The 24,908-nt window shown below is 41.8% G+C and overlaps 2 protein-coding genes across 3 annotated transcripts in view; one reads left to right on the forward strand and one right to left on the reverse strand.

Moving 5' to 3' along the window:
• Positions 1–20,445, forward strand: part of ASB2 (ankyrin repeat and SOCS box containing 2) — a 42,337-nt gene extending 21,892 nt beyond the window's left edge. For both annotated transcript variants that reach the window (XM_017829797.1, XM_017829798.1), the window contains 7 exons: positions 1,410–1,576; positions 2,235–2,390; positions 4,393–4,638; positions 6,750–6,921; positions 11,760–12,321; positions 15,965–16,118; positions 16,864–20,445. In XM_017829797.1, coding sequence (XP_017685286.1) covers positions 1,410–1,576; positions 2,235–2,390; positions 4,393–4,638; positions 6,750–6,921; positions 11,760–12,321; positions 15,965–16,118; positions 16,864–17,000 — 1,594 coding nt within the window. In that variant the 3' untranslated portion in view covers positions 17,001–20,445. The remainder of the gene's footprint in view (positions 1–1,409; positions 1,577–2,234; positions 2,391–4,392; positions 4,639–6,749; positions 6,922–11,759; positions 12,322–15,964; positions 16,119–16,863) is intronic.
• A 1,781-nt stretch (positions 20,446–22,226) lies between these two features.
• LOC108504601 (protein FAM181A-like) lies at positions 22,227–24,604 on the reverse strand. Its single transcript, XM_017829800.1, has 2 exons — positions 24,505–24,604; positions 22,227–24,186 (listed from the first exon to the last, which is right to left on the reverse strand). Exon 2 carries the CDS (start codon positions 24,113–24,115, stop codon positions 23,246–23,248), a length of 870 nt encoding a protein of 289 aa, XP_017685289.1. The 5' UTR covers positions 24,116–24,186; positions 24,505–24,604; the 3' UTR covers positions 22,227–23,245.
• Positions 24,605–24,908: the final 304 nt, after the last annotated feature.

Here is a 24,908-nt window from a genome sequence, read left to right on the forward strand (position 1 = left end):
TGGGTGGCATGGAGCACACTTTATGCTTTTTGTAGATTTTCACAGTGAGCCTCTTCTTGGAAGTATCAGAACTAGGTAGCACCAAATAAAAGATTACTTACATGTTATTTATATATCCACTGATTCTACACATTTCAATGACTTTGAACTCTGGAGAGACTTTTAAATATTCACTTCCTCCCTAATAGTTTTTCATTCCTTTTAATCCTTGTGTCTAGAACTTATTTGACCCTGTGGAGCCTGTGAGTGGTTTGTTGGGTTAGAATGGATCAAGTCATGAACCACTTAACAGCTAACAACCAGATTTTCAGAAGTGTCCAGCATGTCATATATCTTACTGAGACACTGGAGACATATTTTTTAAGGTCAATAGTGTTTGAAGTAGTTACTATTTCTGAAAATCTGTTTTTTCAATGCTGTAGCTGTGATATATTTTTCGATAACTATAGCTGTGGATCTCTGTGATGACATGATGAAGGGCAGCTCAAATTTCAGTCAGGTGGGTGTATTTTTTTTCAGCCATCCCTGGATGAAAAAAAGGAGAGCCAAGACAAACACCCTAATGTTCACACGGACCTGAAGGAATGGCCTGAAGTTATGTCAGGGAAGGTTTAGGTTGGATACAAGACAAAGGTTCTTCACCCAGGCAGTGTTTGGGCACTGGAACAGGCTCCCCAGTGAAGTAGTCACAGCACTGAGCCTGACAGAGTTCAAGGAGCATTTGGATGATACTTTCTGGCACATGGTGTGACTCTTGGGGATGGTCCTGTGCAGGTCCAGGAGTTGGACTCAATGATCCTTGTGGGTCCCTTCCAACTCAGTATATTCTGTGATTCTGTGATTACCAGATCAGCTAAATTCTGAAAATGGTATTGTGTAAGGAAATAGGAAGTATTTTCAAAATACAAGAGTAAGATTTATTGATAATTTTTGCTAAAGCCACCTGTAAATCTGAAAATTTCTTCCGGGGTGAACAGGGGCAATGCTCTTCAAAGTTGATCTTGTTTAAAAGAGCTCATATGGAAGCACCATGCCACATGGGACAGCAAGGTGAAGTAATTATCACAGCCATGGACAATTCGCAGTGTACAGAGCAAGGGCAGGGCTAGTATTCCCCAAATCCAGATACTTAAAATAAGTGTTTATGTCAGAGATTAGTTACATCTACGCTTTCCTTACTCTCTGAGGAGAGAGATTAGTTCCTCTAGAGAGTGATTCTTCTTATTTGCTGAGAATGGTAAAATTAGAGAAGACAAATTTTACCTGTGGCAAGACACCTCAGGGCCACAAATACTTGGTATATAGGCTGAAGGGGTTCGCTATTTTGGTCAAATGATACAGTAATGTTGCTCCAAAAAGCTTCTCAGTAATGAAGGAAGCAGTAATCAAGTTTTAATCTTGTTTCAAAGAGAACTTGACCCTGTAGTGGCAGCGATCAAGGATGGAGATGAAAAAGCAGTATGCAACATGATGAAATCAGGAAAAAACCTTTCTAAACCTAATAAGGATGGCTGGATACCCCTCCACGAAGCTGCATACTATGGCCAAGTGGGTTGCCTGAGCCTGTTGCAAAAAGGTCAGTGAAATTAAAACTAATTAATTACAAAATGGAGAAGAAGAATATGAATAAACTAAAAGGCAGTATTAGCAGCATCCCAATCCTGGCCTGGGACTGCGTGTGAAACTTTTTTCCAACCTCTCTGACTGTATATTAATTTCATTTTCTCTTGAAAAATAGGTTTCCAAACTGAAGCCTTAAAAGTTAGGATATTTGGGAGAAACTGATATTGGGATGGATCCTGCCAAGCCATGGATTTCTCACACTAAAGCCTTGAAGCTGAGCTCTCAACTATTATGAGCTGCTCAGCTGCCAAAGCTGACAGGAATCACCTCACTTCCCACTGGCTGGAGATCCAACCCATCACCTCTTTGCTGGTGCTTGAAGGCAGTTAACTCTTGTAGTTCGTTTTCAAATTGCTGCTAAAGTTACTCAACAACTTTCTGCATCACTAGTAGCCATAGCTGAACATTTTAATCTAAACTGGTGACAGATTTAGATACTCAATCTGAATTATAGTAACTTTATAGTATATTCCTAACTTATATTGATCATGGAAAAGGAAAAGAAACAATAAAAACTTACTTGAAACTCCAAGGATTTTGGAAGGTGATGATGCTGTAGATACTCGTGCACTACACGCCGTAATGACTTTGGGCTCACCATTCCTCCACAGCGTACCCCAGCACCATCGACCAACGCACTCTCAATGAGGAGACAGCTCTCTACCTGGCCACCAGCCGGGGCAACCTGGACTGCCTGCTCACCCTGCTGCAGGCTGGGGCTGAGCCCGACATCTCCAACAAGGCCAGAGAAACGCCGCTCTACAAAGGTGTGTAGCTGCTTTTCCAGGGATGCTGAACTCTTCTGGCGCCACCAAGGCAGAACTGCAGGATCACCTGTGATGAAGGGCAGAAACTCAGCAATTAGCTCCTGTTTTCTACTTCCCTGCAGTAGTCCTCTATCTCCTACGTCTGACCTGCTGGGCCACGGCCTTTTTTCTTATCTGTAACAGAAACAGGATTAGCAGCTGCCCTGCAGGGTGCAAGCTTTGATGTGGTGCTGAGGGTGGGGTGTGAGAGGTTCAGTGGGGCCCTAAGCACAGGCTGTCTAGGCAATGTCCCAAACTTACAACAAGTAGAAGAGTACTGGAATATGTATGCTTTTCTAAACAGTAGGATCTAAGTAGATGTTCGATGTGGGAGTACAGTAACTGTAGACATGCCAGTGATTCATATACTGTGTGAGTCAGGCCAAGCTGTGTCCTATGGCGAGGCATAAAATTATAAACAATTCAGTGAGGTGGATAAAGTATTTAATGTGGACATCTTACTTTGCTGCTAGTTGGAGAGAACACTTTCTTTCTGTAGCAGAATAGCAATAAATCCGTGACATCACAAAGATTCATAGAAGGAGATGATCTCTCACACCTTCATGTCAATCTGCCTTTGCTCCTGCCGTGACAATTTTTAGCACTCTAAAACGTTAAAAGCACATATTACTGGTTAAAACACCAATCTTACCTCCAGCTTTGGATGCCTGTCATTAGAGCTGCTCAGTTTAAAATGCTTTTGGTTTAAAATTCTGGCTTTTAGTTGGCTAAAGGAAAGCTGTTCAGCTGTGCATTAAACACACAGTAGTGGTGGTAATAGTAGTGCTCACAGTAATAATAATAACAACAACAATGATATGAAAAAACCCTTTAGCCAGAGAAAAACTCTTAATAACAATGTGCTAGCATTGATGCAATATCTTCTAGTTTATCTTACAACAACAAAAACAAACAAACAAAAAAAACAAATTAAAAAAAGTCTATCATAACAAAGTAGCCATCCCTCATATGGAAGCAAATTAAACTCTTAAGAGCTATAGATAGGTAATTACAGAAGCAGCTAATTACATAGTTGCTTTCAGTACACGAGTGACACCTGTTTATGGGAGAGGAAGTCATGGAGATATCCCAAGGGAAGGATCAAAACCAAAAGGTGGCACCTCTGTGAAAAAAAGACACTATTATTTCAAAGAAAAGAACCCAATTGCTATGAAATGTGCCAACCTCTCTTCTGTACATTGTACATTGTACAACAAATGCTAATTGGAGTTTGTAAATGTAGCTGCTTATCCTAGGTACCTTTGGTTTGGGATCCCACCATAAAAGTGGGTGGGAAACCTGATGATTTGGGATTCAAAAAGCAATGGGACAAATTGGTACAATAAAAATCAACGAAGTGCTATTAATGATTAAGAACCTTTCTTTAGCTCAGGATGATCTTTAACTAAAAATTGTTTCAGGCGGAGAAAGTGCTACTGACTCACACAATTATTGTTTTCTAAGGATCCTTTACTGGGTCCTATTCGTTTGAGCTTTTTTTTTTTTCCTTGTCTATATAGAGCTTTATCTTACAGTCCAGGACAGTAAGATAAAGGGTCAGTTTGCACAGAATTTGGAAAGAAAGTGTTCATGTCATATGATTTATGTAAACACATTTGTTCTTCGTAAATTATTTCCTCCACATTTGTCACCTCACTTGGTCACTGTGGTGTCCAGTTGGTACAAATGTGCTGGGCTGGATTCCACCCAGTACCAGGCTTGGCACAACCCTTGCACAGGACACCACCTCCACCTCCCAGCTGAAGATTGTTTTCACTATCACATCCTTTAGGAGTCCCAGACAGTGTTTTTGGCAGCAGCCTTGGCCCTCGTACCTGAATGGGTCTTTAGTCTTACTATGGCTTACTGGTGTTACACTGCCTTAGGCTACATGAAATGAATATACAACACCCAGAATATTTTCAAAAGCCTGTCCTACTCTCTTCCCATTTTTCCAAAACAGCCTGTGAGCGTAAGAATGCGGAAGCCGCAAGACTCCTGGTACAGTACAATGCGGATACCAACCATCGTTGTAATCGAGGATGGACTGCTCTCCATGAGGCTGTCTCCCGAAATGACCTGGAGATTATTGATATTCTTGTGAAAGGGGGTGCCAAGATTGAGTCGGCAAATGCCTACGGGATCACTTCTTTATTTGTGGCAGCTGAGAGTGGGCAGCTGGAAGCCTTGAGATACCTTGCAAAATGTGGTGAGTACAGCCGTGCCATTACATGCCTTAATTCATTTAATTCTTAATAATTAGAAGTTTCCAGTAGCTCTCCCTGGCGCATTTTTCGTGTCTCTGGAGGCAAGACCTAGCCTGCAGAGGCACTAAAACCCCATTGTTCCAGATGGTGGAATTGGGTAGGGTCTTTCAGAGAGCATGATCTAAACACGTACACTTCTTCAGCATTCATTCATGGTCACCTACTCTGGGAAGTAATATGGTGCTGTCTAACTGCATTTCCTGAGCTTTCTAAACTCACATTGCTGAAACATGTAGCCCAAAATCCAATCAGTCATAAAAGACAGATGTAGGTGGTAATAGACGGCAGAAGTTGAACTTTAGCCTACCCCATCTGCTCATGAACATGTGCAGTGATGGGCCATGTTAGCTGTTCTCCTCTTAATGTATTCTGCTGAAAATAGATAGAGTACGATTGTAGAGTTAATGGATCTACATCAAGTAGAAGCAGACTAGCTCTCCCTATGTGTAAATTTTTAGCCATATAAAGAGTGAATTTTAATCTAGCTTATACTAAGCATACCTTTTAATGCTCCACTTGTGTGAAACAGCTTTACACTAAGCACAGCATACTTTAATATTATTCCAGGCGTATTTTATTTTCACAGTGGGCTAACATCTTCAATGCAGGTAAGATCTGGGTCCTGCAGTTGTGAAACAAGAGCTTAACACAGATGAAATAAAACTTCTGAAACAGTTAGTATGGCTAAGAAAGATATGAGTCGGGGAACAAAAAATGTGTTCTGCTGCCCAGCTAGTCTTGTAAAAAAAATTTTACATGACCAGTTAGTCCATCATGCTGCCTACAATGTTAGAAACTAAGCCAGAATGTGATTTGTGTTCCAAACTAGAGAGATATGAGGATTTCCTTAAAGTTCAATTTTGAGAAAAATATACAGGAGAAATTCCAATAAAACTGTCCAATTGTATCAAGCCTGAAAAGGTCCTCTGAAAATCCCAGGAATGATATCATTCATTGTTTATGACGAGCAATGTTCATCATAAAAAGGGCTTCTTTCTCATTAAGAACTTAGTCCCTCATTATGTTTTGTCACTGCAGTTCTCCTGATGTTTCCAGCTACAGCACCTTCAAAGGGCCAAACACAACACAGATGTTTCAGCTTAGGGTGAGAACACAGGGAAATGTTTCATGATCAAACATGATTTCTTTGTTAGAGTTTAGAAGCAAAACTCCAGTGAGATGTCATTCCCATTTAGGATGCACATAGAGCAGCCTGCCTGAGAACACCATGGTACAGTATATGACAGTCAAAACCCAGGCTTTTGGGCCTTGAATATCTATAACAGAAAAGGCTAGATTCCAAATTGTTCATGGCAAAAAAGTATTGTCTTGATTTATACTTGCATGTTGTTTATTAAGCCAAACACACATTAGAGCTGAAGAAAGAAAAATTCCCACATGATCTAGTAGCTCATTAATAATTATTTTTTTTTTTGTAAAACTATCTGGAGCCAAACTTCAGCTCTCGTGAAGAGATATGATCTCAGGTGCTGAGTTTTGAAATGCAATATTCATCAATTAAGACATGCCCAAATAAAGCCTGTTTAGAATTTTTGCTTGGCACTATGCAGATGTCTTTTTAGAGATTATTGTTTTAGCCTGGATATGTGCTAAAACTAAAACATAGTATAAATTCTATAAATATAGTGTGAATATATAGAGTATAAATGATGCGTATAAACATATATCATAAATACATATCCATAGAATTTTGGAAAGCACCTATTGAGATCATCTAGTCCAAACTCCTGATCAGGAATAGCGTATATACATAGTGAAAACATATAAATATTAGTGGAATTATTGTGTTTGAAGGAAAGGCCATGCTATATAAAGAACAGCCCATTTTAAAGTTTTTTTTCCTTTGAGCTATAGCTGAATGGAGCCTGGATTCATGATTGGGACTAATGGTTGCTACCCATGACAAACTCTCCCTCATAAAATACCCATCATTTTGTATTTCCAGTGTTATGGAGATGTAGTGTTCATTCAAAGTATGTTCCTTCCATTTGATTTTAACCTTTTGGTGCTAAAAGATTTTCTTCCTTCCTAGGCGCTGATATAAATACTCAAGCCAGTGATAATGCCACTGCCCTTTATGAAGCCTGTAAAAATGGACATGTACATATTGTGGAGTTTCTTTTGTCCCAAGGAGCAGATGCTAACAAAGCCAATAAGGATGGTCTGTTACCTCTTCACATAGCAGCCAAAAAAGGGATTTGCGAGTAAGTTTAATTTTATAGTTTCATCTTTTAGACAGGAATCTAACATTCTTATGAAAAGGAGAATGTAATGTTTCAGATCTAATTCTTGGCATTATGAGCAAGGGAGCTACTAGTTGAGGATGGGGTTTTCTGCTTGCAGAGCTTGGGCCAGAAATTATACACTGAAGAGTGTGTTTGCAGGTTGGGATGGGATGGGGTGAGCAGGAATGAAGGGTGAAAGATTTCTTTAACTTTACTAAGACATCACCTACTGCAGCTAAATAACATCATGTATCTTGGAAGTGGATTAAACTGAGATCCTCATTCTTGAGATGAAATTAAAAAAGTATTGGTGGGGAGTGTTAGTCAATAGTTTTTGCAGCGTAGTTTCCTACGAGTCCATTGTGATTCTTCTGCACAAGCAGAAGATGTTGGATTCATCTCTGCTATGTTCAGGTTTATTGACAATAATTCAGTTGCTGACAGCAGGAAGTGGTTAAGTGAATCTCTAGGGCATTAGTGAGATTGTTGCTAGAATATGGTGTTCAGTTCTGGTATCCTCCCTTTCAGAAACCTTTCAGGAAATTGGAATGGCTTCAGAAAAGAAGGACAAGAATTGCTCATGGTCTGGAAAATATATTTTATTACTGAGTGATTAAATAACTCTTAATTATAGCAGACAAATGCATAAAAAGACCCTGTGGTTTCTGTCTCAAATGAAATGTGTTTGGGACAGAGCTGAGCATATTCTTTAAAACAGTGAGAATAGTAAATAATGGAAAAAAATAACCAGGAATCAGGTAGATTTTTACAGTCCTCTGAAACAGAGATGTTTCTGGGAAAGGGACAAACTCTACAGTCTGTGATAAAGTATATCAATATAGAAGATGCTGTCTAGGATGGGATTGTTGCACTGTCATGTAAATAGCGTTTACCTGGCTCTTTCAAAATCTGGGACATTGCAGCATGCTTCTGAGCCTGGACTCCATAGCATGTACTTCTTATCCTACAGCAAGTTTTAGTTCCTGTCTTTAACCCCATGCTGCTGGAAGGGTGAGCGACCCACAGCTAATTTTGCAAAACACAATCACATCTTGCAGTGACAAACCCCTTTTCTGACTGTAGAGGACTCCTCTGATTATTGCAGTTTCTATCAAAATACTTCTAGGAACAGGCAAATGAGAGAACAGGCAAATGAGAGAGTCTATCCAACTGCAATGACTGTTTCTGGACAATACAGCTATCTTTGCAGAGAACTGCTAGAGTGGATTCTTACATATTTCACAGTCTCTAAGGAATAAAAGCTTTTGACATCATTACACCTTCCCATAAAGTTTTTCATCCTAGTGTTTAGGTTTGCTTGGGACTGTCAATTAAGCTTGTCCAAACACTTTGTTAGACTTGAGGATATTAATTTTCTGTTGTTGGAGTAGGCCTACTTCCCTGTGCAAGCTGTGTATTCTAGAGGGAAGCTCAATGTCGATTTATGTAACAGGTTTATACACTTACAACATGTTCATGGATACCCCACACAGATTAATGCAGGCATGACTCAAAATTTTCTCCAGGGTTTGATTTACAAAGACATTTCCTTGCACCAGAGACAGAACCCAGCTCCAGTTTTGAAAAAGTTTATCTGAAAGTACAGTAAGTTGATCTGTATCCAGTTTTTATATAAAGTCCAGCCCAGCTCTCTTAATATTTTCCTCCCCTCAGTAGTCCCACACTATGACCTGAAAAGAAATTTACATGGAAAGTCTGCAACGTGATTATTATGAATGTAATATATTAGGTTTTATATATATATAATATATATAATATATTATAAAAACAAGGGCTTGATTCAGGTCTTATATCTGTTATTCCTGACAACCAGCAGCATAAATGAGACCAGAATTTAGGCCAAACTCTGAGTTTCACTTGTAAAAGACTGAACACAAATTTTTATGCACAACTGCTGCAAACTAAGTACAAGAGAAAGACAAAAGAAAGAGATATTCTCTTATAAATATTTATCTAAATGACAAAGCTTTAGCCCAATTGGCTGATCATTCTTAATTCCTTTGGTATTCAGTAAAATAACACCCTTCACGGTGACCTCTGTATTCCTGCAGATTTAGTACGTAATTCTGCAGGAATTCCACACTTCAACTTTTTGCCAGAGCACGAAGGCTCCTTACCATCAAAAAGCAAAGAATGTGGTCCCAGGGCTCAACTGTCAACTCTTGTTGCTTGGTGTTTGTTTATTTTAAATGACACCTTGTCAATACTGACCAGAAATTCATAAGGGTCATCTCATGAGCTGTAGAACAATTGCAAGCAGTCATTTAACTCTTTCCCCCTCAGAACTGAGATGCTGAGAAGGGAAGACTTTTTGAAATGTGAGCAGATTTATTAAGTAAATAGAAATCAGTAAACTCTTGGCACACTCCTACTAAGGATGCTCTGCCTCCTGCTCCATTTAATTTCTAATAAATAGAAATCACAGAAGCAGGTGTCGGGACTAAGGAGAAACTTGACACCATTTCAAAATGGTACATTAAGCTCAGCCCTGTGACAGACATGGGCTATAGTCTGACTTCTCTGGTCTTGGCTGCCTTCATTTGAGCTGCATTCTCCCTATAGAGGGACAGGAAAGGCTGCAGAGATAGAGGCACCATATTACTGACCAATCCACTTTGAAGGGCAAGAAAGAGAGACAAGTTTGAGCTACACAATGAAATTGATACAAATTTGATGTATTCCTGCTTATCATACCAAAACAAATGTGGAGTACAGGGACTGTACTGACCTCTAGAACACTTCAGCATTTGGATGTGGAGCCTGAGTGTGGTACTCCTGCAGGGAGGTTCAGGTTCCCCTTGCAGACTGAAATGATGCAGTGCCTCTTTAACTCAGATGTGAAGAGCTGGCTGAAGCACATACGCTGGAGGGAAAGAACAAAACAGACCCTTAAATCTTCAAAACATTTGATCATGGGATGACTAATGCTGGTACTTGGCATGGTGTCCTCGCAGTGCTCTGTGCCCTTTTTGTTATTAGGCTCTTACAGAACATTTGCTGATGGTGGGAAGTTGCCAACTCACCAGCACCCAAACCTCCTGCTCCCTGGCGAGTATCACAGTGCTGGAAAACTAGTGCAGCTGCTTAGAGAAAAAAAAAGTGCTTAATTTCCCAAGATATTTACATAATTTGAAAAACATTTTTGTTTAAAAATGAGATTTAGAAGTAACTTGGAGACATCAATAGTCCATCATGTAAATAGGAACATAAACCTGTAAAATGCAATGCATCTTCAACTCTTATTTCAGCTTCTGGGAGCGTTGGAGGCTCAATCTTTCACAGGATCATTTCACAGGATCACCAGATTGTCACAAATAAAGGTTTTACTGAGACTGGCACTTATATTTGGCTTAGTTCATTATGTAAATATATGTTTGAGGGCCCAGTGTTGGGACTAGCCATTACAGTCATGCTGAAGATACACAGCATTTTAAAGGAGACTCTCTACATGGTAGGAAACTGAGCTTTGCATGTTTGTGTGTTACCAAAGCTGTTGGCTGCTAGATAGAGGAATCTGCATGGGAGGAAAAAAAAAGAAGAAGGTGTGCTTGGCTTGCTGAACAAGTTCCTATTTAGATACCCCTCTCTTCACAGACATTATGTAGGAAGCATGGTCATCTCTGGAAACAGCAGGCAGACTCACATTGGATGGTCCCTAGTCTCTGTCTGAAGTACTAAAAGGTGACTTATCTGTATCTACACAATCAACCTAGTGCCTTGGCTAAACCACCCAACTTTATAGCAGGAAATGAAGGTTTAACCTATTGGGTTGGTCATGCAGCTCCAATGACACCTATGCAGACATAAAAATTATCACAGATTTGCAACTGCAGGGCTCCTATACATCATATATTTGAAATTCACATTACATAATGAGAGCAGCTTGATTTATGTTGTTGTGTTTAAGGCCACATCATGCGTTCCAATAGCAATCCCTCACTACTGGAGTTTAGGACTTGGCTGTACATTTTTTCTCCCTTGGCTAAAACATGGAAACCAGCCTGGAGAATATTTTTATTTCTTTTTCTCCCCTTTACTAATTGTCTTTTTGGCTCCCCATGATCTGGGACGGACATTGACAGCCCCATGGATTTGCCACAGCCAAAAGCCACACAGTGAGGGCCTCCAGGATAGGGATCAATGCAGGGCAATAACTGAATTGTAAAATCTGCCAGGGGAGGTCTGGGAACCAAATATGTATTTTAACCTATGCCTTTTGCTGTGGCTGTGACCCACAACACCTGCCAGCGCTTCATGTTGGCACCCTTCTCTGCTGAGCAATAAAGCAATCCCTACAAAGGTGAGGAGATACAGCCTTTCTGTAGGAGATACCTACAAAGGTGAGGAGATACAGCCTTTCTGCTGGCACCTCAGGCTGGGGGGTATCTGCCTTTTCCTCCAGTCCTACCCACAGCATGGTGATGAAGGTGCAGGACATCTGGTAGATCCTGGCTGGTTGTCTGCCATTTGGGCTGTGGAACCTAAGTGAAGTTACAAGAGGGTAGGCGAGTGCCAGCATGTCGGTCCTGTAGCTGCCATTACATCACAGAAACTGGGTGGTAATCAAAAAAAAAAAGGGTTCCTCCATGAGAGAGGGGGTCATACAACTCACATTTTTGGCAAGGTAGGAGCAGAGGGAGTTGTTGATAGGTTTAAAGTTTACACCCCGGTTTCTCTCAGAGTTGTTCCTGTACCCAAGTACTCTGTCTTATGGTTACAGCCATAAAGCTATGATTTGCTGTAGGCTTGTAAATCCCCTAGAGCTCACTGCTATTCACTGACTCTCCTGCTGGCAGGATTGTCTCCATGCTGATCCCTGTGACCAGCCGCACCCGCGTCAAACGTAGTGGCATCAGCCCCCTGCACTTGGCGGCCGAACGGAACAATGATGACATCTTGGAAGAGCTGATAGATGCTGGCTACGAGGTCAACAGTGCCCTCTCCAATGAACGGTCCTGCCTTTATGAGGACAGACGCACCACCCCTCTCTATTTTGCAGTTTTTAACAACAATATCTATGCCACAGAGCTCCTGCTGCAAGCCGGAGCCAACCCCAATATTGACCTCATCAACCCATTACTCATCTCCATCCGTCATGGCTGCATGAAGACCATGAAACTGCTCCTTGACCATGGAGCAAACATTGATGCTTATATATCAAGTCATCCCACCACATTTCCAGCTACCATCATGTTTTCAATGAAGTACCTCTCCGTGCTGAAGTATCTCCTGGATCTGGGCTGTGATGCAAGTTCCTGTTTCGAGTGTCAGTATGGGAACGGCCCCCACCCTGCATTAAATTACAGACGGGAAAGACTTAATGATCCTCAGCTGACCAAGGAGCCAACCATAGTACAGGTAAGCACTGCCCAGTCTACCTGTAGGACTTCTGAGGACAGCTCCTACCCATAGATCTTGAGAAATTTAGTGTATTTTTTCTCACAACTTTCTGATGAGAGAAGTTGCCAATATCTCCACTTTATTTACAGAAAAAAGGCTCAATAAGTGTCTGTGAATGTTCCAAGTTCATGTTCAGTGACAGCAGGAAGGTAGGCAACAGCCTCTGTGGCACCAGCTTGAATTTACAGTGAATTATAGCCATCTTGACAGCCTTACTGACAGTTCTATAACATTCTTTCCTCTGGGCCTGAGGTGCAGGAGTGAGGCATTTTTTCCTGACAGATGTATGGGTGGTAGCATATAGATGGTAGAAACCTGCTTTTTTTATATGTCCTGTAAGATTTGTTTTGTCTGATACAGAATTTTATCTACTGATTACATTAAAATTGTCTAGAGCTTCACTTTATGAGGGTAAACTAGTGAATGTAAATATTTGCACCTTCTAAGTTTACTGGCTAAGCAATCACAGAGAGAGAGCATAAATTATTACATTAGCTATATGACTGTGAATTATAGTTGAAGTTTTCACAAGAGGTTAGGAGATTTAGATCCATGATTTCATATTTTCAAAGACAGATTTTGCATATGCACATTTCATACATGTATCTTTGCGGTACTTTCCAAAGTGCAGCTTGCTCAGCTTCCATTGGACTGGGATTGGACTCTCAGTACCTTAATGGACTTTGCAGAATCTCAGATTACTTTTTTTTTCTGATTTCTGTATGTTCTCTCCTCCCAATATATCTCAAATGAAGTCTGACCATCCAATCAAAATTTGCTATCAACTTCTATCTAGTTTAAGTGTAGTTTTGAGGGATTCAGAAGAATCTCAAAGACATGGTTACCAATAAATGTTCTTCAGCGGCAGAAAGAATAAAGGAAAATATTAAAAGATCCTAGGAAATCTTTATCTTATTATCAGTCCTGTCTTCCAAAAGACTTTACTCTCCAGTAAAACATCTGGAGAAAAAAACAAACAAACAAACAAATCTTATAAAGAGGATGGTAAGAGTCCATCACAATAATCTTTTATCCCAAACAGAGCTGACTTTTCCCTGAGAAAGTTTGCCACAGCAAAATTCTTCCAAGATTCCACTTATTTTGTCAAAGAAAAATTAATAGAATGTATCAACTCTAGTCCTTGTTTCATGATATGGTAGCAGGTAGAGTGAACAGAGAGATGGAATTCTAGGGCAGGGAGAGATGGTTTGTCTGTAGCCCTCTATGGTATTCTAGCCACTCAAAACCCGTTCCCTCTGGATCTCACCTAAAACTATCAACTAACAAAATATTAGGTCACTCACAGTCATCTCCTCAAAGGTCAGAGCACATGAGGTAGAGGTAGCAAAAGCTGTACAAAATTTTATCTGTGCCTAGAGAGAGAGAGCAGTAAGGGACAAATGCATACACAAAAAAAAGCAATTCTTTCCCTCTAATACTCTTTTTAAATTGCTTTTACTGCTAGTATTTCGGTTAATAAAAGTCAGGCATGTGTGGTGTAGCTTCAAGATACATAGTTATGCTAGGGTTTGTATTCTGAAATACAGAGGATCTTATGAAACTGTAGCCTTCTCCACACAAAGGACGTGCATTTTCTTTTTTCTTGTGTAAGATTACGTAAGGGTAATAAATCTGAATGATTAGTCTTTAAAAGACTATGAGCTACTGTAAGTGGATTTGGAAAATGCATAACTATAAATCCTTACTGTTGCCACTAAATTAATGTGTCCTGGAGAAAGTGAATGCAGACAAATGGTTGCTGCCTTCCTCTACGTTTCCAGAATTGCTGTCAAACCCATGAAGGTGGGGAGAGCGGTATCGTACTGCCGCAAGAGGGCATTCAGGTTTCTGCTGAGGACAAAGGCTCACAGCCACTTTGTCCCTGAGTCAATCCCATTGCCTGCAGTTGCAGGTTTGCATTATTTTCCTACATTTTGTTGTGTTTATTTTCCTGCAATGTCTTTTGAAACACGTTTATTCCAGAAAATGTTTTTGTAGATTGAGCTTGTGAATAGGGAAGACAGAAAGAAGCAGGCAAGGTCTCTGCGAGAGACAAGAACAGAGCAAATAAGATCCAGTGTTTTATTGCTCTACATGTATCTTCATTTAAACTGATAAAGAAGTTGCTGCATGGAGGTGATAGTGCAGATCCCCAGCTGGCACATCCTATGGATAACTGCATGGCAGTGGCATATGCACTGGAAAGTGACAGCCAGCTATACTGACTGAACTTCCTATAAGCAGTCCAGGTAGGAAACTGCGGGTTGTCCACTGCGATCCTGCAGACATCACTGTATCTAGTTCTCCTGGGAAACAATACACAGTAATGTTCAGTGAAAAATAAGAGAAGAGTAGTAAACACCTCTGTGAATGCTTTTACCCTGAGTAAAATAGCCTTTTCTGCAGCTTTATTCCTTACTAGGTAAGATAATATAATTTTATTTCTGAATAAGAGTATCCACACAACAGTTTAATGCATTTTGAGTTAGGACTCATGGATGTATAATCAAATTTGATCTAGTTACAGGAGCTTAGACTGAAAGAGGTTTAAGCTGGTGTGTTTTCTTTCCCATTTAGTGTGAGCTTGGAGGGTGTTTGCATACAGTCTCAGTGACTAAGCTGATGGATGGTGCTTAAGCCACCATCATTCAATTGGATTCAGCTCTGTGCCTGAATTCTTACTCACACAGCATGATTTAATTCATGTTAAACTTCCTGGTTGTTCACATGCAGATACATCCACAGATATCTTCATCAGATGCAGAACACTAGAAGAGACAGATGAGGCTGACTGATATAATATACATATTTAGATTAAAGTGAGACGAAAAGTCACCACTTTTTTTGAAATGAGACTGCCTGAAGTCAGGTCCTTAAGTCTATTCTGCAGTATCTCCATAAGCAGCCCACCATGCAATGGCTCAGTATTCTGCAGCTCGCACTGTGGGCAACAGAAAATTTGCCTGATCCAGGACTGAGTAAGGAAGATGCCTCTCTATTAGGCCCAGGATAGTTCTCTCGTAAGTGAGTAAAACTGCCTGGGATTCATCTGAGTAGAGACTTCTTCCATTCTCCCAACTTGTTTCTAGTAAGGTGTTTGGTCCCCAAAAGCTGCAGACACTAGTGGGTTCATAAGAAGCAGGAGGTGCTGTACTCTGCTGAATCTCCCTCTTTCCCTAAGCCTCCTTTTGCATGGTAGCCCCACAGAGCCCCTCCCAAGAAGGGGAAGGGACCCAGAATGCTTGGTCATAGTGCCCTGGACTGCATGGACTTTTCAGCAGCCCCTCACTGACTTGGGGCAATTTTCCCCTGCCCTCACACTTCTGTGGAAGTAGGACCTTTGGACTTGTAAACAATTCATCATTCTTCCATGCTCCAAAGCTAGGACTTCACCAGGGATTTGTGTCATCCTGGGATTGTAAAGATGGGGTTCTAATCTCAGTTGTCAAAGAATAGGCTTTTAAGTTTTCTGAAGGGAAACCGGTGATTTCCCTCACAGCTGGTAGAAGGGTGGGACCATTGAAGTTGTCAGGGCCATTGTTATTGTTGCTGTTTCCACAAGTGCATTCATTGACTGTAGTCAATCTGTTTTTCCTTGAAGTTTTGTGAAATGGTGTCTACTCCAGAGATAAGTCGCTGGGCTGGGCCAATCATTGATGTTCTCCTGGATTATGTGGGTAATGTGCAGCTCTGTTCCCGGCTCAAGGAGCATATTGACAGCTATGAGGACTGGGCTGTCATTAAAGAAAAAGCAGGTATGGTCACCCAGGAGAGAATCTGACACAACTAGTCCCATTGTTAGATTCAAAACCTCAGTCACCATCACCTAAATATTCATCCCATAAAATGGAAAGGATTTCCTTGCTGTAACTGAATTATACTTTGGACTGGGTATTAGGCGCTAGAAATTTCTGAGATGTCATTGACTGTGATGTGAAACATACACCAGCCATGGATTTGACTCACTGGGAATGAGCACTGTGATGCAGAAAGGCCCATTTGGCTGTACCTGGGGTGCAGTCAGGTCAGGACAGGTGGGCAGTGTGACAATCCCCACAGCAGTCTTATGACCAGAGGCCTTTAAAGTCTTTATTTGTATTGAGCTCTCCTAAATATCCTTTCCCTCAGGATACAAAGTCTTTCATAGACAGTATTAGAATTAGGTTTCTGGTATCAAGGTAAATTTGGTACCTACTGCATTTTTTTTCAGTGGGAAGGCTGAATACTTTGAAGTGGCTTATACAGATCCTCTTAGAAAGCCCACCTCTAAGGCTGAGATGGGTACAACACCCTACTTTCCAACCACACTTTCTTCCCTGTGTCATGTCCCAGAAAGATGATCTTCTATCAATCTCAGACGCCTTATCCCTTCATTACAGAGAACCACCCCTTTTTATATTCCTTCTCCCATTTTCCTCTTCACACTGTTCTGGCCAAGCTGAGCTGCCCATTTGAAGTTAAAACTGTTCTGCTCATGCTTCTAACCTGCCTGTCTTTCAGAACCTCCGCGACCTCTTTCCCATCTTTGCCGCATCAAGGTACGAAGCCTGGTTGGAAGAAATCGCATTAAGCTTCTTGACACCTTGCCTCTCCCAGACAGACTGATCCGATACTTACAGCACGATTACAGACAGTGACCCCAGGCACGATGGATATGCAGTGGCTTTCCAGCATGGCACCCAGCATCACCAGCATGGCAAGGGCCCACAGCGGGGAGGAATTGCTGCTGGCTTGGTCAAGCACCCTCCAATGACTAATCTAAGAGAAATATGCTTTTGAAGCGTGAGTGAGAAGAAAATGGAGGAGACAGAGCTAAAGATAGGACTGTTGTTAGGTTTTTCAAGAGCAAACACATATGATTCACCTCTGCGCTTGTTCTGTAAAGAACAAGAAATGAAAGCTGACACTGACAAATGAGTCGTACCAATATTTGGAGAGGAATACAAAGGTATCCAAGGGTTGTGGTGAATCTTAGCATCCTTGCTGTGATGACAATTAACAAATTGTTGAGAGTCAACATATTTGGGAAGACAATCACATTTCCTTCACTGACTGAGATTTTTATTGTATTTTCTATTCTATTGTTTGGATTTCTGCTAAGTGTGCGGGTTGCTAATTCTCTGATACTTTTACACCACCTTGCTAACACTTTTACTTTCTTTTTTTGTATCTTTCTTATTGAGTAGAGTACTTGATTTCTGAACATTCAAATCTCAGATTTCTTTAACAGACTAAAATCCAGAAATGATGAATCCTTTAAAAATCAAGGAAAGGTTTATTTAAGGAGGAAGTAAGAACTGTATTTGCACATAGTGAATGGAGTTCATTCTGTATTACATTTGCAATGTCATTCTGCTTTCTGTCATTCTGAGAGAATTTCCTAGACTGGGGATTTGAAAGTAAATCTGAGCTCTTTTTTTTTCTTTTCTTGGTGTAAATTAGAAGTAGCTGCACTGTAAACAGTAGGTTTACACTGTCATGAATCTGGTGTCAGAACAAAACAAAGCCCTAGAGGACAGGGAACAGAGTGGTGTGAAGGAGAAAGGCAACACTATTACACAAACTTAATCTGTTCCTCCCCTAGAAGATCTTATCTCTAAAAAACCCAGCCTTTCCTAACTCCTTGGACCTCTGTGGCTACAGCAATACTATCAATGGAAGAAAGAGAAATTATTTCAAAATTATGAAAGTCAGACTTCAAAATTCATGAAAATGAATATCCAGAATTAGGCTTCCAAATCCTTATTCAGGTGCCTAAACAATGTCAAGTTGCTTGCACTAGGTGTAGTTCCACTGAAGCCAGGCGGATCACATTTAGTGTCATCTATTAGTGAGGTAGACTAAAAACCTTGGGATTTAGCCCTGAATTTTCTGACTTTGGAAGTCTGAAATATCTATTAGCTCCCTTTGAAACTGATAAAAGTTATTATCTTAGCTTCTTTGAAAATTAGGTCACCTATTTACAGCTCAGATCCTCAACTGATTTATGGCAGCTTAACAAGTTACCATCTATCTGCTGAACAACTATAATTGTCCGTGAAATTCTTTTATTGAAGTTTTTAACAAGTCACATTCCCTCACAGCTGGGGAGGCCAAGGAGCCCATGAGTGGTTATTGGCAGTGACTACAGCTCAGCTGACAGGTGTGACTTGCTGAACTGCTTTGATGAGTGCTTCATTCCTGAATAGGCACCTAAGAAAGTATGAAAGAACTGAAATTTTGGAATGATGTCTATGCAGATCTTATGCTAGAAGCACACTCATTCTTTCCTTAGGTGATAAAGGAGCTGTGCATCATGGTCTGCTTGGAGTCCCCCCCAGACATGGCAGATCTGGTTTTATTTGTTGGTCTACATACCATGCATGGAATCAGATAGAAATGTAAGTAGGGAAAATGCATTGCACTGACTTTTATTTGTGTGGAGTTTTAAACCTTAACACAGGACTAAAGTGTGTTGCACACATACAGGTCTGTCTGGGCACACAAGTTCAGATTTTGTGATGACTTTGTGCAAAATGTGCTCAGCACTTGTGGGACAGGATGAGAGCAAACCTAAATTGGTTACAGCTACAGCATTCTGTCACAGCTGTCCCCTACCTGGATGCGAAAGTTGAACAACCCACAGAGTTTCAATTCACACTGAACGATGATCTTCTTGCAAAGCTTTGGAAAGTCAGGTGAGATTCCTCCACTGGTGATGTTTCATCCAGTGACTTCCTTTACTGTCAGTTTAGGATCTACCTCCTTGTCTCCTCCAGTGTGAACAGGGAATTTCATCAGGTTAGAAAAATACTGGGTGGAGAGAAAAGGATGGGGTACAGAAAATCTCTAGACCAGTTTTGCCAGTGGAGGCCCTGTATTGGTAAGCAGTACTTTGAGAGACAGAAAATCACCTGTGGAGTTCATCCATCTCTCACTTTCTGAGGCTGAATAGCGAAGGCCTGGGTCCTACTTACGTTGATATAAATCAGAAGAAAAGTCCCTGAAATTAAATAAGTGTAACAAAGCAGAGTTGTAGAGGGTGATGGATACAAACACAGCTTGCTGGAGACCACTTTAGTGTTTGTTTGGTGTGCGGTGACAGCACTGGAGACCCTGGCTGAGAGAAAGGATTCACAATCACCAACTGCAGGTATAACCAGAGAAGTGGGATTTCATAAGCTATCCCAAAATGGGAATTTCCCCTGAGCCAACACTGTTGTGTCCACAACAGTCTAGCAAGCTGCAATTTCTTTTTATGTCCTTGGAGAAGTTGAAACTAGGTTTGAATGGCACAAATATGGAAAGCCCATTTTTCTTTCAACCAAGAGCCCTTCATTTCTATTGGGAGACCCAAGTCCTGGTTTGCTGTCAACCATCTGTCCTGAGCAGGAGTCACTAAGCTGGAGAACACTGGTCTGATGGGAATATAACACAATTGTGGGAAGGATAAGTGCATGCTGTGCACAGAAACTGAGGTGAGAAGAGTCTATTAGAGGGGGAATCTGGTAATTACAATGTTATTGAGTCCTTTCTGCTTGATCGTTACAGCAAAACTTCACATACTCAGTTTACAACTATTTGCACTGAAATGGAGCCTGCTACCTCTCCGCTCCAGTCACTGACATACTATTTTGTGCAAAATACTGAATCTGCACAAATTCAATGTGCCTTTAATGCATCTGCTTAGAAGTTACTGTGAAAAGAAAAATAGCCCAAAACCCAACCAAACCAGGCTTTATAAGCAGATCAGTAGTTCTAGTGCAAAGTAAAGTGGCTTGTTTTTACTGAGTGTGATAAATATTCTCCTTCCAAGACAATGAATTTATGTGAAATGTTCTAGGAATATTTCACGACCAGGTTACTGTACTTTTTTTACTGCAAAATGTGCAATTCACTTGATGTTCTTGTGCACTTTTTTTGATTTTTTTTTAATTTCATTTTGTATGAAAGCTTTTTCATTTACCTCTCCCTTCCCATTATTTATAAAAGCTATTGTGGTTTTAAAAGTTTAAATTTGCATTGTTTTTGTAAATAGCAGCTCTCAAATGTTATGTTTCCATCTTTCAAACAAAGTATGAATAAACAAGTAGATTCTGAAGAGCTATCAGCTGTCCTGAATAACAACAGCCAAACACAAAAATATCCAGGAAAATTCTGATTCAATCCCAGCTTGAACAATTAATAATTCTGATTTTAATCTCAGGGATGAGAGAACAGTACATATTACTAAAGAGGAGACAGAGTTGCTATTCTTTGCAAACCTTTCAGAAAGTCTCACACATCCCCATTCAGTGATTTTGAATATACTTAACAATTGTCTTCTGTTCATTTATGTTTTACTTCACTGCTGCTCCAGTTCAAAGCCCCAGCAAGGGCCATCCATGTCACAAAGGATTTTAAAAAGTAACATTAGTTTAAATCTGAGAGTAAGAGTATAAATATCTGAGTCAGAAGTCATTTAGAATGATCTGGTTCGATCCTTTAAAAAACACTATTCTACTACATGGAAAATGTGCAGCAACATACATTTAAAAAAGAAAGACTTTAAAAGAAAAAAAAGAAAACAAAGAATTTAACATTCAAAAGAGAGAAACTTGATTTTAACTCTCTTCTTTCTCTGGATTTCTCCAGAAATAAAATTTATACAGAGGCTATACACTTTGCCAAGTATTTTAATTTTGATAGAAATGCATATGCTGGTGTGATACACAGCACTGTGAAATTTCCCTTCTGAATTCAAGCAGGAACACTTGTGCACAGCAATCTCTGCAATACCTGTAGTTCATTCCATGACCTGCTCTGCTCACCCAGACCAACACCAAGGAGGCTGCTCTGCACTGACAGCACTGAGACAGAGTTCAGCATCTGGCTTCATCTGGATTACAACAGTGACCCAGAGCTATTGATGGACCCTTATTTCCATGTAAAAAATTCCTTGTCTACAGCTCTGTAAATTAAAAGCCATTGCTCTCCAATTAACTTCAATGGGGGTACTGCCTCTGGTTTCTGTTAGTGTCCTTGGGGAGAGGGACAGCTTCCTCAAGGATTTTTTTCCAAAAAGGGAAAGGCATATAAGTATGTTCCTATCTTCACTTCTGGATCAAGAGCTAACTTGATGTCTTTAACCCCTAGATCAGCTCTTTACCACCTCATACCTTGCATGTAGTTGCAGGTATGTGCTATCAAAGATAGCTCCTGCTCTCTTCCTAAAGGAATAGTTTATGCAGGATTGATACATATATTAAGTGCTGGTAGCAAGGAGAAAGCAATGAAAGCCATCTCCAATTCTACTTTTGTCTTGCTCTACTAACACATTACAGATGTTGTTTCCATAAAAGTGAACATTGTTGGGATATGTGAAGTTTGGGGAAAGAACTAAATACTTTTAGCCTGTGAGTAGTTCGTATTCTAACGAAAGTTGCAACCTGGTTATACAACACCAAGGCCCATCAGAAGATCCAAAATGGCATTCTACAGTTGCCTCAGATGATAATTTTTTCATGACTGCAATGTGCTTGAATGAAATGTTGCCTGTTTTTTAACCCTTGCAGAGATACTAGGAGTCATAAAGAGCTTCACTAGTCAGAGACCAAATCAATCAAGGCCACTTTTTATTGAACCTGGGTGAAGTTCCCATTAGCTCCAGCAACAGTACAGGTTCAGGCCTTGGGATATCACAGGTGTCCATTCTCTGGCCCTTTTACCCCTCAAAATATTCTTCTTTTGACTTCAGTGATATACTCCAGTATAACTGAATAGATAAATACACCTGCAATATTAAACATCTCAGATCTCATGTTCTGTGTCTTAGTAACACTTTCGCCATGGGTTTAAGAGAAACCTAACTTTAAAAAAAATTGTAATAAATTCTTCAATGCCAATTTGTTGAAATAATTAGGAAAATACTAGGCAAAACATTTACAGCCAGGTCTTGGGATAGCATCTTAAAATCGGGCAAAACAAAAAACATCTGTGAGCCAGAAATCAAGGCAGGCTGTTCTTTACACTTTTTTCCTTCTATCATACTTCATGGTTTTGTATTAAACTAATACAATTCTTCATTTGTTCTGTTAGTGCAGAGTAATTCCTGATGTGGGAATTCATCCTGCTTCCATTTGCACCAGCTTAATGCTAGCTAATTTCCCAGCATCAGAATTACTTTTAAGTTTATATCAATCTGCATAGGCAGAGATTTCAGCCCTCATATCTCCCCACCAGTTGCAAATAAAACCTGTGTCTACTCCCTGGGATAAAATTAGACAGACTGCATTTGCAGAATCACCAAAATAAAATTAACCTCCTTTCTTCCCTTATTTTTTTCTTTTAATTCTTTCAGTATTTACATACAACAAGAGCTTAAATCATTCACAAGTGTGGTTTCTACATTAAATACTGTCCTTTCAGTCTCCTGCATGCAAAACCAAGTGACCTGAATGTCTTGACTTCTCCGGAATGACTTTAAAGTACAAAAACTTTTTGAATGGGTTTAATTCATGTCATTTCACTGCTGCTGCTGCAGGGTAGCCCCAGAAAGATGTTCCCACATGGAGGAGGTCTCCTAGGTGTTACAAGTGCAGCTATGAATGGCCTGCAGCCCCGCTCACCGCGCCTCAGACAATGCCCATCCATGAAAGAGCCCTGGTTTGCCTCATGCTCCATGCCACCGGCTTCGTAAGGTTTATTCTCGATTTACACCCGCGTACTGAGAGGAGAGTGGAGCCCAAGTAGCTTCCCAACAGTTACTAATTCCCCCCAGCCCGCCCACGAGGAAGAGGGTGTGATCACTGGTCTCCTTCCCTTGCCGCTCCACGCTGCCAGCAGCTCATGCCTGGTGGCTGACCGGGCGTTTCAATTCACCCTCAGGAGCTGTCGTGTTCAGCATGACTCTGACACTGCCCCGCTAAAGATAGCCAAAAACATTGAAGATGGGTGGGGGGATGGCAGGCTTGGTGGGGATGGGTTTCAGAACCATGGGCCTGTAGAGTTTTTGCCCCGTGCCATCGGCCTCCTTGCAGAAGTGTGGCACCTCCGCCGGCAGTGTGGCTGCACTCTTCCTCCACAGTCCCAGCCCTGGGAAGGGCGATGGGGGCAGCGCTCCCGGGGGCTGGTACACCCCTGTCCCGGGGCAAGGGAAGGGGCAGCAGGTCCAGGCACCCACCCGGCCTGAGAGGACCCCGGCAGGGTCCTTCTCCCCGGCATGTGGTGCAGGGTCAGGAGGGCTCTCTGGGCTAGCAGCATCTGGGCTCCATTTGCTTTTCTTCCCCTCATAGGGAGGAGGGTCTCTGGGGGCTGGGAGCCCCTCAGGACTGGCAGGAAAGGCCCTGGCTGTCAGGCTCTGAGCTGGCCGTGGCTCTTCCCAGAAGGAGGCAGGGAGCTGTCGCTTCCTCATGGGCACCTGGTCTGGCCGGACAGCCTCAGGTTTTTGCTCCTGCAAAACCCGTTCCCCAGTGAGGCTCTCCTCTGCCTCGGCTGTCTGCATCACCTTCTCGGCGGCAGCCCCACCATGGGGGCTGGGGTCAGGTGCCTCGGGCTGGGGGCCATGGCCTCGATCCTCTGCCCCCCTGCGCCAGCCACACTCAGGGGGTTTGCTGGGGTGACACCGTGGCATCCGTGAGTACTTCTGAGAAAACCGCTTGAGCTGCTTCTGTAAGTATTTTCTGTGGTCAACTGACCGGCGACAAGGAGCTGATTTATCCAGAGCCGCTTTGATGTCGCTGGAGGCCAGGTTGACGAAGTTCAGTAGGGTTTTTACCTCACTGTCTGATGCCATTTCACTGGATGCACCGTGCAGAGTTTCTCATGAAAAGTTTATAATCCGCCTTTGGACAAACCTTGGCAAACCTGCAAAACATGACGGGCAGACTTAAGAGCAAGAAGCTTTGGTTCAAATAGCACCAAGCAAATGGAGGGAAGGTGGGGGGACGTGTCAAAGTTCTCAGCCACCCAAACAAGTTGTCCGTCAGCTCGCCTCCTTGCAGGCAAACTCCTGTCGCAGCCGACGCGTGCCCGCAGCCCACCGCCCCGCACTGCTGCCCCAGCACACACCGGCACGGGGACTGGCTCATGAATGCCAGCCAGCTCGGCGCCTAATCTTGTTAGATAGCTCTGAAGTGGGCAGAAGCCGGGGTGGCCTCCCTGTAAGCAAGCACGGACACTCACCCGGCGCGCGGCAGCTTTTCTCACCGGTGCTGGCGGCCGCGTCGCTGCAGAGAAGAGCCCCTTCCCTGCTAATCTCGTTAGGCAGGTTACACACCGCCAACCTCGGCGGAGGCAGCCAGGGCCCGCCAGTGTTTGGATGCAGTTTAGCAAGCACTTGAGCAAGCTGAATGAATATCGACTCCGGCGAGTTCGGGGCTCTCCCAGGCCAATCAGAAGCCACTTTGCCAAATACAAAGCATCCCAATCAGGCATCAGCCTCCCCTCCTTGCATTCTTTGCCATCACAAATTGTCTCCATGGGGACAGCCGCAGAAAGACAGCTAATAAATACAATCATTTCCCCACGATTTCTACCATTCTCCCCATCCTCTTCACCCCTACGGAAGCCTTTCTTTTAAAAACAAC

This window comes from Lepidothrix coronata, unplaced genomic scaffold (genome assembly GCF_001604755.1).
Source record: "Lepidothrix coronata isolate B3197 unplaced genomic scaffold, Lepidothrix_coronata-1.0 Scaffold169, whole genome shotgun sequence".
NCBI lineage: Eukaryota > Metazoa > Chordata > Aves > Passeriformes > Pipridae > Lepidothrix > Lepidothrix coronata.

What these genes read in the sequence shown, in the direction of transcription:
- LOC108504601 (XM_017829800.1), bottom strand. Translation starts at nt 24,115, where the DNA reads ATGGCATCAGACAGTGAGGTAAAAACCCTACTGAACTTCGTCAACCTG.